We start from the raw sequence: 14,194 nt of genomic DNA, 5'->3' as shown, positions 1-14,194 counted from the left end.
TTGGGTTGAGGGAGATCTCATTACAGGGCGAGTTGGAAAAGGGGGCGATTTCTGCCTTGCACTCGTGTCCAAAGCTGCGCATGCCCAGAGTTGCGCTGAGTATTTTGCAAGCAAAGCTGCGCATGCCCAGAGCTGCGCTGAGTACTTTACAAGCAAAGTGTCCCGCTTCTGCTCAAGATGCTCCAGGAAGGGGCGGAAGCTGCAGTTGAAACAACAGAACTGAGAATGCAGCCAGGCTCTGCTCCAGGTGGGGCATGCGGGTGCCAACCTGTTAACCTAGAAGATTTCTCAAATGTTCCCGTGTCTGATTCCCACACAGACCCCGTCATCCAGCTGCCAAGAGAAATCGCTTCGCAAGCATTTCCTCTCTAGAACTGCCTCCTCCGTGCTTGATGTGAAATTTATTTTGACATCATAAATATACAGAAGTCCATTCTATGTCAGACTCTCACTTCTAGATGCAAGCAAGATTCACCATGGAGAACCCCACCTGAGTGCAGAGTCTGGGAGCTATCAGAGGTAAGACCAAACAGTCTCCTCTGAAGCCTGAGCTCCAGCTTTAAATAGCTCCCACTCAAGTGCCCCAAGCTGGTTGGGATGCAGCCAATCAGCCTGCTCGGGGTGGGGGGGCGGTGCCTCAGGCCTACAGCTTGGCCTCTGCAGCAACCCCTTAATGCAAGCCAGCTCTCAAAGCCTGGCCCAGGAGAGGATGCTGGTTCAGATTAGAGCCAGTTCCCAGAGCACATGACACATCAGGTTCTCCCTTCTGGCAGTTTGTGTCCATGCCATGTCAAATGACGTCATATGGATGGAAAAGCTGATCAGTCCCAGTCATGCTTTCGCCTGCTTCTCTTCCCTGGCCCCCAAGCTGGTTCCCAGGGGCCCCCCATATGGGCTGGGGCCGGGAGAGCACCAGCTGTCTCTCATCAACTGGGGCTCTGGTCTAACCCAGCCAACACTGAATCGTCCACTAGAACAAGGATTCAGCTGTGGCCGTCTACCGTCTCCTTCCAGCGTTACTCGGCTTCCCTGGGGACGGGGGGGGGGGGGTTGAGGTGGGGGGAGGATATTTCCATTTTGCTAGCTTTTCTTCCTCCAAGGAACGCAATATTTACTCGGCAGCAGTTGCTTTCTTAGGTAACCATTCCTTCCCTGACAAGGCTCTCCCTGGTCTCATCCTTGCACTTCTGGGGACCGGAAGCTTTGAGACTGTTATCTTGGTGCAAAAGCTCTCCCTAAGGAGTAGGCACACCGCCTCTAACTTCAAAAAAAGGGGGGGAGGGGAGGGAGGGCTGGGCACAAGGTATCCGTTTCCAACTGTATTTCTGCTATTCCTGTGAATGACCTGGGGACCATCCCTCTGGGCCTGGGATCCAGAGCGCGTCTGCCGGCAGTGCTGAGGCCTCTACTCACAGAAAGCATTGCCAGGCTGTCTCTGAGCCCAGGGAACATGAGGGTGGAGGGTCAGAGTGGAAAGTGTGGGCTGGGGACATAGCCCAGTGGTCAAGTGCCTTCCTAGCATGAATGAGACCCCGGCTTCGACCCCTGAGCAAGCAGAGTGGGGAGTGCAACTCCATGGGGCACAGCCCTTCCTGGTTTTCATTTGATGCTGTGGCAAAAGTCCAGAATGGCTGTTTTCAGCCTCTAGACAGGCAAGCCTATGGCCACCAAGAAGGCAGACACAGCCTATGGGTAAAGGGCACAGAACTCTTGGTCACAGCACTGGATCCTTTTTTTGTGGCTGCCAGAAGACTTTGAGAAGCCACAGCCAGTCCCTGAGCCAAGGATGAGGTGTCTGAGAACACTCTAGACCGAGCCTAACTCTGTTTGAAACTGCTTAGTGAAACGTGCGATCACCCTGCTCTTGGGCTGCCCGCTGCCAGAGCGGGAAGTCAGCCTGCACGCCACTCCGCACGCGTCTAGAAGGGGGGAGAGAGGATACCCCTCCCGCTAGAACGTGAGTCCGTGCTCTGCGCCCAAGGGCTGAGACTGGGTCTGGCAGAACTCCATCACCCTCTGCTGATCCAAGAGCCCCAAAATAACATAGACGAGGCTCATTTTCTCACCTCCATGCCTCTCCAGAGACCAGTGGGAGCATGGAGCGTGTCCTCTGAGAGCCCATGCTCTCTGCAGAAGGAACACAGCCTTAGCATTTCAAATGTCCCATGAACCCGGATGCTTCTATGCCGGTTTGCAGTCCTTGGTTCTCGGTTCCAAGCCCACCTTTCTCGGCACTAGGGCTGGACTCCCACAAACTTGTTTTGCCAGTAGCCAAGAGGGAGGATCTGCCAATAGGGAGAGGGGACTGGGGGGGAGGGGGGGAGCCTGCAAGGCTGGAGGGAGGAGAGGGCCTTGCCCCTCCCTGTTTATTTATCCCCTTAATCAACAACAATGTTTCATGGCAGCTGGCCCCAGCAGCCATAATTCCACTCCCTAGCTCCTCCTCCATGAGCCAAAGCCCCTTTCTCAAAGAGGTGAGGAGCACCCTCTCCATGCACAGATTTAGGTCCCAGATGCACAAGGTCCCTTCTTCAAACTTACAGGTTCAGATTAACTCCAAGGAAGGAACTAACTGTAAGCTCGACTAGCCACCCAGTAACCGCACCCTCTCTGCTCTGCTCAGTCACCCCCAAGAGTCAAATCCCGTTAAAATGTAAGGTGTGCTAATCTGTTTCCTGGCTGGATCTTGCCTATTGCAGGGACCAAGGCAAAATCAACCGCTATGGAAAACCTGCTTCCCATAGCACTACCAGAAGTCACAACTGCCCCTCTAGAGGCTGAGAGGCTGACCCTCACGCTCCTGGGACCAAATGAGAGCTGAAATTTCCCATTGCTAAGGCAAGACTGAAGAGATATCTGGGGTACATGCCAGACCCCATTAGGTCCCAAGGGACAAGCCACAGCTTCTCTGGCTCCCAAAGAGGTCCTCCCAACAGTTCACATGGCTGAAGACCCAGAGGGCAGGTGCCACAGAACATACTGGCCCCGGCTGTAATCTGGGTTCCCAGGTGGGGTTACCCAGACGCAGTCAACTGTTGGTGAACAGCCTAGGACCCAGATACTTTGAGTGTGCAGAAGACATTTCTAGACAGATGTCACCAGGCAGCCCCATAGACAAAAGCGAGGACGGCGAGGGTTCCTCTGCAGAAACGGGAGTGGGAGATGTCAGCTGTTGTGTGGGGCAGCCCCGCTCGCTACCTAGTTGATGCTGAAAGCTAATGGGGTGGGGTGGCCCCCAGATTCTTATTGTCCCTTTAACTGCATGAAGTGTTCCACACGGACAAGGCTCAGGCACTCCATCTTACCAGCCCATACTCTGCCCCACCCAGTGGGTTCCAGTCTAGTCCTCATACATTTAGGGGGAAGGAGGCTTGAGGCTCAGTGTCATCTGCCCTGGAGCTGGAGGGTGTGTGAAATTTGAAATATGTAAATGAGCAGGAAAGAGCAGTCTCAGGGAAAGAGAGTGTCGAGCCCACGGCACCCCAGCCTGCAGAGCCCACCGGATGCACAGCGAGGGGGAACCTGGGGGCACCCCCACCTTGTGACCTTGCACCAGCCAAGACGGGCACCCCAAGCCCTGACACTGTGACTCATTACCGATTTCTTCTGGCACATGCTTGCCATGGAACCGGAAACACACGGTGACATTTAGGCAGTTCACAGGCTGCTGTCCGTCATGACACTGAGGTGCCGTGATGTTGATGGAGCCTGGGAGGAAGATGGACACATCTACAGTGATGACCGGTCTGGCCCTGCAGGACAAGGAGAAGGGAGGGGACCTGTGTTAAGTAGCAGCTCTCAGAACCGAACAAGAACTATACAGGCAAAATAGACCATGGGACTTCAGCCAGCATTTAATTAAAGAATGAAATGCCCCAAGAGAGAAAGTGTGCTCTGTAAGTATTTTTTTTATTATTATTTTTCTGGTTTTAAAAGTAGCACATTCCCTGAAATACTAATGGTTTGCTTCCCGGTAACAAAGGCGAGTTAACTGTTAATGAAACACAGCTGGCTAAAGCCATAAATCAACCACCAGATGCTGGGTGATTATTTAAAATTTCACCCAAGAAGTCCCGATTTCCGTTTCACTGGGGAGGCGAGACGTCTCCACAGCACAGGGCATGGCTCAGGAGCCAGAAGCAAAGCCGCCTGTGACGGCTCTCTCCCGTAACCCCAGAATCCGAGCGACTGCATCAGAAGGGTTTCCCAGAGCTCTAGGCCAGGCTGGGTCAGAGAGAGGGCTTGCTTTAAAAGGCCAAAAGGAGGGGAGGAGGAGAAAGAGACAGAGACTGAGAGAGACAGAGAGGCCACTAGACACATACCGAGCGGTTCCTCTGCCGTTGTCAGCACGAGTTGGTTAAATATCCTCTTTCATTTATGTCTATCAAGTCATTGATTATGGTCTAAGAAGAATTAATTGATGGAATCCCAGCTGGTCCCAGCAAAACACATCAAGGAATTAACCTGACTAGCCTTAGGGCAAAGCGAGATCCAATAAACACAGCCCTCTCCCTGATGTGACCGCTCCCCTTGCCTGATGGGTGAACAGCATCCCTGGACTCCCCTAGGGGGAGGAGGCAGGAGCTGAGAAGGAGGCAGGCATGCCTTTCCCACCGTACACATCTGCTCAGGGAGGAGACACCTGAGCTGGGGCTTGACCTCCCTGCACCCCCACGACCCGCCCTGACCTCACAAAGGCCCTTCCCCCCTCAGGGTCCCTGGCTTTCATGCTTGTGGAGTGACTCGAGATTAAGGGGGCATAAACTGGGAATAGTGCCCTCATGTGTGCCTAAGGCTCAGTCAAAGGGCCCTAGGACGACAAGACGATGGGACACACGACCAAGGAACCCAAGACGAGAGACCGTTAAAGAAGAACCTGGGTGCATAGCGCAGTGAGGAGACGCACGGTACAGATGGCACGGGGACCCCGCCGTTGCTGCCACCGCAGGGACAGGAAGGGCAGCTGTGACAGGGCAGTGGACGGGGGAAACTCTGAGCAAATCTGGCTCTGGGGCAAAAGGAAGACGGACAACAATACTGCCTGAAAGAAACCAAAGCCCTGGTGTCGGTTTTCTTCTGGCTTCACCCTTAGAAGATGCTAGAATAACTCAAAGATCATTTCACCCCAGCTGGCGTAGAATGACGCCATGGTTAACTTTGCCAACTTGACAGGGTCTGGAATCGTCACGAGCACGTGTGAGGGGGCCGTCCCACGGGCTGGGGGGTCTCCGGCTACACAGGGTAGAGGGAGCTGAGCACCAGTGTTCACGCCTCTCTGCTTCCTGAATACAGATGGCATGTGACCAGCAGCCTCAGGCTCTTGTCACCATGAGCCTCCCTCCCCCATGACGGTCTGTGTCCCCAAGCTGAGGAAACATTAACCTTTCCTTCCTTTGCTTCTCAGTCGGTTAGTGGGCCCCCTCCAGGCTTTTATAGCAATAAAAGTAGAAACACCCCCACCCCGCCCTGCCCCACCCCACCAATGTGGTCTCAGCTCTGCTTCTTAACTCTGCCCACTGCCTTACCGTGTCTTTCTAACCCTGACCTGAAGCCCATCACTGGAGGGGGGGAGGGTAAGCAGCTATAAAGGGTCCACAGCTTCAGAGAGAGCCAAGCTCCTGTCTACCATGACACCCTGACAACCCCTGACCTGCCCCGCCTATGGAAAAGAAGATGAAAGGCCAGTCCATCCCCTTATCAGCCCACCAGAGCGAAGGCACAGTTTCCTCCCAGACAGCTGGGCTGAGTTGGGTGAGGCGAGCAGGAGACAGGAGCACTCCAGACAGAACTCACTCCGCAAAGCCCGCTAAGCGGGACCCTTTGAAAGGGCTGGCAGAGGCCCTCCCAGGTCCATCCCCTTCCAAGGCCTGTTAGAACAGTTCCCTCGGCGTTTTTTCTGTTTCCATTCCATGTATTGTTTTTGGATGGGGAAAGCACTCTTTCATAAGCCTCTCCGGTCACTTCCTCTGCCCCTGGGTGGCACGGATCTAGACTCCTATCACCAGAACAGGGACCTGCCCAACTGAGCAAACTTCCTGAGGGCAGAGCTGGGCCTGCCTCGCACTCCTAGGGCGGAGCCCACCTGCCAAGCACCAGCCTCTAGATAACAGCAGCAAAGGGTCATGGGAGGACAGAACCAGAAGCGTTTTTAAGACTTCAAAGAAGCCAGCGACTGCAGCGCTTTTCAGGGGCAGAGGTCAGATTTCCACGTTGCGCTTCCAAGTAGATGACAGAAGTGTGGGGGGGGTGGGGGGGGTGTGGGTGGGTGGGTGTGTGTGGGTGTGGGTGTGTGGGTGTGTACCGTTTCCACATGGCGGCGTGCAGGCAGGGACAAGCGAAGGCTAGCCACAAAACCAGCCCCGGGCCTTCCTCTGTCCCGGTTCATCTGTGTTCGCACAGTTGAAGATGCCCAGTCGGGTTCTCTCTTAGCTTAGCCCAAAGCTTCCCCCAAACACCCAGGTGCCTCTCCCAGCGTCTTTAACTACAGCTCACACGGTGGCTGTCTGCGGGCACACACAGTCCTCTGTTCGTCTCACCCAAAGGCGAAAGATACTCAGCTGGCTCTGAAGCACCTGCCTGTGTGCTCCTCTGTAGCCCCGGCCTCGGGAAAGGCAGCCGAGAGCCACTGTCTCCAGCCTCCTCCTCTCCCCTACCCACCCACACCATGGGGCTGCTGCTACAACACTGCCCAAAAGCTGCATTATCAGCCAATACAACCAACCGCTGGCCTTTGGTGGCACCCCAGCCAGGGCATGCTCACCTGGTCCTCTCTGCTGGATCTGACACCACCGTTGCCCCTGACAGTGTCCTCCTGCTTCGCTGACCTATTGGCACCATCTGGGAATTTTTTTAAAAGCCTGTCCCAATTGGCTTTCCCGTTGCTGTGATAAACACCATGACTATGACTAACAGCATCCTGGGGGGGGAAGGGTATATGTCAGCTTAGAGCTTATGGTCCATTTCCAAGCAAAGCTAACACAGGAGCTTGAAGCAGAAACCATGGAGGCTCAGTGCTCATCAGTTTGCTCCCGCTGGCTTTCTTACACAGCCAAGGCCCACCTGCCTAGGGATGGCACCGCCCACAGCGGGCGGGCTAGGCCATTCTGCATCAACTGGGAATCAACAAGATCTCACAGGCCAATCTGATGGAAGCAATTCTTCCATTGAGGCTCTGTCTTCCCAGGTGTGTCAAGCTGGCAACCACGCTCACCACCACAAAACTCCTAGTTCTTCACCCATAAGGAGGATAATGGCAATACACATGCCTTGCCACGGAGCTGTTTAGAGGACAAGAAGTCAGTCCACAGTGTGAATACCAAACACGGGCAGATCTCAGAAACATCGAGAGGAGAGGAAGAACTCAGGAAATAGAATACATATGGTGTGATTCCAGTCTTATCCAATAGGCAAAGATGACCTGTAGTGACAGAAATAACAACAGTAGATGCCTATCGAGAGGAAGATGCAATTAGAGCTTAAGAGGGGCTGGTGAGATGGTTGGTGGACAGAGTCCTTGTCATGCGAGCCTGGAGACTTGAGTTTGAGCCTCTGAACACATATAAAGGTAGAAGGACAGAATCCATCCCACAATGTTGTCTTAATATGCACCTACCCAACACAATAACAATAACAAATCATTTTTAACAGCCCAAGAAAGCTTGCAGGTTGACAGGAATGGACTTTATCTTGGAGGTGGTATAGTCTGCATGGGTATGTGCACCAGTCAAAACTCATTAACCATATGCTAAAAAAGGTGCATTGTGCTGTATACAAATTATAATCCAAGAAAGAAAGAAAACACACAATGAACGTAGTCATGCACGGCATGAATGTTGAAGACAGAGACCACATGTATGATTGCAGTCCCATAGATGGCACCACATAGTCATGTCATAGGTGCCTCAGCTTATATGAGTACACACTGTTATACTCAGCCATGATGAAATCACCCAATGAAGCATCCCTCTGGACACACGCCTGTGGCTAAGCACAGGAATTTACATAAAGTATTCACATAGTGCTTAGTGTATGGGAGGTATCTGTCAAACACTGGCTAGAATGGAAGACTGGGGACCAGGACTGTCCTGTTCTCTGTCCAGTCTCTAGCATCTCAGACACGCACAGCTGCATCTCAACAGGACAATGAACAGAGAATGAAGGCAGGGACTCCTGTGATGGCGATGGCACCGTCGCCATGCGCCTCTGGAGCCCGTGTGGGCTCATTGTTCTTCCGGCGTCTTCCAGACTGTGCAGATGTGGGGCTCCTCACTGACTCACCCATGTGCTCTCTCCCTGGCATTGCACCTCATGAGATTTGACCTTCCACTCCATGCTGGAATTTGGGGTCCCCATCGACGGGGAGGGCACCTCACTCAATATCGACACCCATGGAGGAGAGAGAAAAGGAGAAGCTCCTTTGGGTTTGTGGCTCATGGGGGAAGACAGACTGGGTCCCAGCACCGCGAGAGGAAGTGAAGGAACTCCCAGCCCTGACTCGGAAGCTATCTCCAATCAACAGCTTTTTCTCCGATGGAGTCTCCCTACGTATGTAAGCCACACTTAAGGGCAGGCCCCATGCCCAGCAGCACATGGCCAACACAAAAGAAACCCAATGGCATTTTCAGTGATTATCTTTTGTCTCAGAAAGCTTTGTTTGAGCCTTGTTTTTTCTTTTGCTTACCTATTGTGGTTTCCAATTACGTGTTTTTATGGAGTGTGTGTGTGCTATTATTTTGTTTTGTTTTAATCTCCCTGTTTGTTTTCTTAAAAAAAAGGGGGGAGGGTGAAGAAAGAAGGCATGGGGTTGGATGGATAGGGAGAGGATCTTGAAGGAGATGAGAAAGGAGAAACTATGATTAGAATATATTGTATGAGAGACAAACAGGTGCTCTGGGTATCAAGACAGCCCACTGCCTCTGTAAGAGGCCAGGGGACATGTTTCATCTTAGAGGGATCTACAGTGAGCTGCGGCTCCCCATGTCACAGACCTTCACCGTAGCCTCATCCGGGAGGGGAGCTGCCACCCAGAGAAAGCGGAGGAGAAGAGTGGAAACCCAGCCACATGCAGTGCAATTCAAGGAGCCAGGAAGATTTGACATTACTGTCTGGGTACACACTGTTATCTTCAGATGCTGCAGGGCTTCTGGGTAGATGGTACAGGAGCAGAAAGCACAATTCCAGGAAGTCAAATTTAACCAGATCTGCATACGACCCGCTCACCCTCACACAGACTGTCTGATATTTACATGTATCAACCCACAGCTTCTGGGAAACACTCCCCGGGACAGAGTGGGGCGGGAGGTGTCAAGGAGCTTGCTTGCCCAGGAAGCTCACCTGGAAGGGCAGAGGTAGGGTTTGAACTCAGGCCGCCTGTCCTCTAGGTCACAACTAACGTCAAGGTTTTTCTGCCGGTTTGACAACACAAAGTGTAGATCTATCTAGCTTAGCCAGTCGGTTCTCTCTAAGTCACTAAGCCGCTTCTGTGGGGGACCTCATTGAAGAAGAGACTGTGTCCCTCTGGGGAGGCTCTGAGGAGGCAAGGCTGCGTGTGAAGCGCCTGTGGTGTAGGACTGCATGGCCTCTGGGATCCCTTCCAGCTGCAAGCCCATAGCAGTTCATTTTAGAACTTTCTGCCATCGAGTTATTAACAAGACCCATTGGCTCCCACTCCAGTGAGCGACTCTGCTTCCTCTGACTCACACAGACAGAAATGCTTGAAGATGGGGCATGGGTGGAGATGCTTGCTGCTGCATGGGTGGAGATGCTTGCTGCTGCATGGGTGGAGATGCTTGCTGCTGCATGGGTGGAGATGCTTGCTGCTGCATGGGTGGAGATGCTTGCTGCTGCATGGGTGGAGATGCTTGCTGCCGCACCGGCTTCAGCAAGCACTGACCCTAAGTACACGTCCCTCACCTCTGCTGCCACCAGCGATGGGACAGGAAGCTCCCCCAGTCCGTGGGGTTGAGGACTAACAGCAGCGAAGATACTGGTTATAAAGATTAAAAACAAAAACCTAGGCTGAACAGGGTTTCCCGGCCCTCTGAATGCCTGGAGCCTATAGGAGACGGGAATGTTTAGCTAGCACGCCAGCAGAAGGAGATAGTCACTACCAAAGACAGCCCTTCTTGGATTAGGGTTGGGTTAGCCCAAGTCCTGTTGAGACACCCCAGAAAGCTCTTAGCTTCCCATAAGCTAGTCAAGGCCCAGACTCTGGAACTCTGTGGAACGGAACAATATGACTGAGAGAAAAAAAAAAGCAGAATTTATCTGTGCCCGCAGCACCTTCAACCTGAAGGACTAGGCTAAGGTTAAGAGCCAAACGGTGGGGTCACACCCCATGCCTCCTCCGCAAAATTCCATCTGTCACTCATGAAAAACACGACCCCAGGAGCAAAAGCCAGACATCTCACCTGAGGAGGACCACGCTGTCGGACAGGAAGGCTCCGATGGTGACATCTGAAAACAAGAGGTCACAGTCTCAGAACCTTGTAGAAACCAGCCCCAGCTGCCCTTTGGTGCCACAGCGACAGAGGCCCAGCCTTGTGGTCAGGGAGCCTTCCTGCTGCTGCTGTCTGGCTGCGTAGTGACTTATAAAGCACTACAGCCACACTGCCCTAAGTGGCGGCCAAGCACATACTGAAGCCTGGAAACGGAGCTGGGTGTGTAAAACACAAAGCAGATTTTGAAGACCTAATTTTAAAGAAATTAACTCATTAATGATGTTTATATTAGTTACACAGTAAAATTTTGACTATATTGGATTACACTTCATTAAATGTCATCTTGTTTGTGTATATTTTTCTGTAGCTACTAACATATACCACTAGATATCATTAATTATCTAAGCAAATGTTATTTTATTGGTATATATAATTTACTGTAATCTGTATCTGGTGGATAATCCTTTTTAGTGATTTGAAAACAGATCTTCTGCCAAGAGTTTGGGTTTTCTTAGCAACTTTGTATAAAGGAGTTTCTTATCTGAGCTGAACCCTTTAAAAGTTGGCCACCAGGCAAAAGTCCCCATTCTGCTGTGTGAATAACAACCGTTAACCAAACCGAAAAAGAAACCTATCTTATCTCCATTATCCGGCATGCTCTGAGGAAAAACAGCTTACCAGGATAGCCATTCCCGTCCATGTCAATGCCCCCTGAGATGGACTGCCCAAACATCCGCAGGATTGGGTTTATCTTCCTCCCGGACAGTTTCTGAAACAGACAATGGCAGACTGGAGTCACAGGAGGGCAGTGAGAGGACCTGGGACCATTTGAACCCAGCTTCCTCGGGGCGCTGGGTCTCAAGCTGTTGAAAGGAAAGGAAATGTTGGTAGAATATGGCCAGAGGGTCTGCAGTAGGTATTTGAAGATCTCACACTTCCTTATTGCTGCTTGCCTTGGCCAGATGTCATCATTTAAAAAAAAATTTGCTTGAGTCTGCTGACAATAAAACGTCGACTAAAAACGTGATTTTAAAAAGTTTTTTGTTTTTACACCGTTTATTTATTTGTGTGCAGGGGTTGCTTAGGCCACAGTGCGCACGCAGGGGAGGTAAGGGGAGACCCTGAAAGAATTGATTCTCTCCTCCCACCATGTAGGTCCCGGGATTAACCCTTAGGTGGCTGGGCTTGGCGGCAAGCTCCTTTACCCACTGAGCCATCTCACTGTCCCGTTGAATGTTTCTGACAGGTTGAAATTCAAGACAAATGAAGGCTGGAGTTTTTCCCATTGTGTGTGTGTGTGTGTGTGTGTGTGTGTGTGTGTGTGTGTGCACATGAGCACACACATGTGTAGACGTTAGGGGCCAACCTTGTGTCAATCCTCGGGTGATATCGTCTGCTTTTCTTTTTTTTTTAAGGCAGGGTCTCTCAGTGGTATGAAACTTACCCAGTAGTTTGGGCGGGCTGACCAACAAGCTCAGAGAGCCTGCTCTCTCTGCTTCCCTAGTGCTGGGATCATAGTGCCTGTCGTCACGCCTGGGTTTTGGTTTTTGTTTTTAACATGTGCTGGGGGTCACCTCAGGTCCCTATGGCTGTGAGCAATCACTTCACTGACCGGGTCATCTCCCTCACCCTTGACCTCGCCTTTGATTCTGACCTGGGCACGGTTGGTTGGAACGTTGGCAGCGTCCTTCCCTCCTAGCTCCCTACTTATTTAGCACTAACTATTTCACTCGCCTCCCCCTAAGATGGACAGGTAGCGTATCACTAACACTGGAAGGACAGCCAGGTGGAAACCTCCCTTCCAGCCAGCCCACCAGGAGGTCTACAGACTCCTAAGCTGCACAGAAATTACTCAGCAGTCTGACCTAGCCACTCCAGAACTGCATGGAGCTGAGCCTGCTCTGCAGCACAGGGAGGGAATCAGCCATCCCTCCTGAAAGGCATCCCTCGACCCACGTGTCACACTCAACTCTACTCCCACATCACATTTTCATACAACCCTAACTTCATCACAGCAGACAGCGCAGGTTGAGGGCACTTGTTGTGTCTGGGGTGCCTGTGAAGTGCCTGACTTACAAGCACAGAACCTGAGATCTGTCTCCAGCATCTACATAAAAAGTCGGGCAGGGTGGGATGCGTTGGAATCCCAGTGCTGGGGAGCCAGAGGCAGGAGGATCCGAGGCTCATTGGCTAGCGTTAGTCTACCTTCCTTGGTGAACTCCAGGCATATGAGAGACCCTGAGTCAAAGGGTGTGGACAGTGTTGCCAAGAACGACACCTGAAGCTGTCCTCCAGCTTTGTGCATACACGCCCCCACATGCACATACTCATATCTAAATGAGAGCACAGGGCTGGAGATGCTTCCCAATGGTTAGCGCACTCTGCTCTTGCAGAGGCTCCCAGTTTAGTTTCCAGCATCCACAGTTAGAGACAACTGCCTGTAATCCCAGTTCCAGGAGATCCGGCACCCCCTTCTGGCCTCCTGAGCCACTGCATTCACATGCCCACACACAGACACGCAAAAATAATAAGATGCTTTTAACAAGTGAAGAGCTGTCACACAGCCATCCCTCATTCCACCAAAGACATCATTCACGCTTGTGAGACACAGTTCCCGCCAAAGCCATCATTCACGCTTGTGAGACACAGTTCCCGCCAAAGCCGTCCATTCACGCTTGTGAGGCACAGTTCCCGCCAAAGCTTTCAAAGACACCAAACTTCTTGAGCCAGAAAGTCTCATTTTCTGAGATCTGATCAGTTCCCACTTTCTTCCATCACAGTATCCTAGTCAGCCTTTTGCTGCTGTGATAAAAATACTGACCAAAAGCTACCTGGGGAGGAAAGGGCGTGTAGCCATTTACAGGTTATAGTCCATTGTCAAGGGAACTCACGGCAGGAGCTTGAGGCAGAAACCATGGAGGCTCACCGCTTATCAGCTTGCTCCCTCTGGCCTGCTCATCCATCTTTCCTATTCGGACCAGGCCCAGCTGCTAGGATGGGCACCACCCACAGCGGGTTACGCCCTCTTACATTAACTAGCAGCATAGAAAGCACGGCACAGACATGCCCTCGGGTCAGTCTAATGCAGACAATTCTTCAGCTGAGTTTCATCCCAGGTGAGTCTGGGCTTGTGTCCAGTTGATACCTGATAACTATAACATAGCGTCTCTTCACGGGTAACAGAGACCCCCTACATTTCCTCATCTTGTAGTGAAGCCCACAACAAAACCAAGCTCACAGACATCCCAGGGCGCAGCCTGCCTTGCTTTCTCTGGATTTGTCCTTACTAAGTCACACGGTGGGGACACCCTGGTGGAGGCAGGGGAATGTCCACGGGCTCTCCTGAGAGAGATAGGATGCCCCTGGCCTCAGCAGCTGACACCTATGAGGATCAACCCAGAGATGATCGAAGAGGGCTGTTTGCCATCTTCTGCTGAGGCATCCGACGGGGAACGTGTGAGTATCAAAGAGCAGCTGAGCCCTGGAGGCAGTCCTGCAGAGACATGGCTTGTTAACAAGCTCAGTCACACACCCCACAAGTCTCAGTCGAAAGAAACTTGTGTGTGTGCCTGAGTAAAAGGCACACTTTGCAGCGGCCCATTTCAGCTCTGGGAGCCGAGAACATTACAAGCAGCTTGCTGCAGGGCTTTCGTTTCTTGGGTAGGCTGTGGCTGGGGCTGTGGCTGTGGCTGGGGCTGGGGCTGGGGGAGAGTGAGGGGTGGTCCATCTGGGGGTGGCAATGCAGACTTAAGTTA

General features: G+C 52.1%; 1 protein-coding gene across 3 annotated transcripts in view; it reads right to left on the bottom strand.

The window, feature by feature from the left end:
• Positions 1-14,194, bottom strand: part of Itga9 (integrin subunit alpha 9) — a 296,388-nt gene that overhangs the window by 216,000 nt on the left and 66,194 nt on the right. For 2 of the 3 annotated variants that reach the window (XM_040739731.1, XM_040739730.1), the window contains exons 12-14: positions 11,118-11,208; positions 10,410-10,455; positions 3,598-3,752 (exon numbers count right to left, since the gene is read on the bottom strand). In XM_040739731.1, the coding sequence (XP_040595665.1) occupies positions 3,598-3,752; positions 10,410-10,455; positions 11,118-11,208 (292 nt within the window). Of the gene's footprint in view, positions 1-3,597; positions 3,753-4,322; positions 4,625-10,409; positions 10,456-11,117; positions 11,209-14,194 lie in introns of those variants that run through there. The other variant, XM_040739732.1, reaches the window with a different exon arrangement.

Source organism: Mesocricetus auratus, unplaced genomic scaffold (assembly GCF_017639785.1).
Source record: "Mesocricetus auratus isolate SY011 unplaced genomic scaffold, BCM_Maur_2.0 Super-Scaffold_100691, whole genome shotgun sequence".
Classification (NCBI taxonomy): domain Eukaryota; kingdom Metazoa; phylum Chordata; class Mammalia; order Rodentia; family Cricetidae; genus Mesocricetus; species Mesocricetus auratus.
The sequence above is the reverse complement of the archived record's forward strand: the minus strand, read 5'-3'. Positions and strand labels throughout refer to the sequence as shown.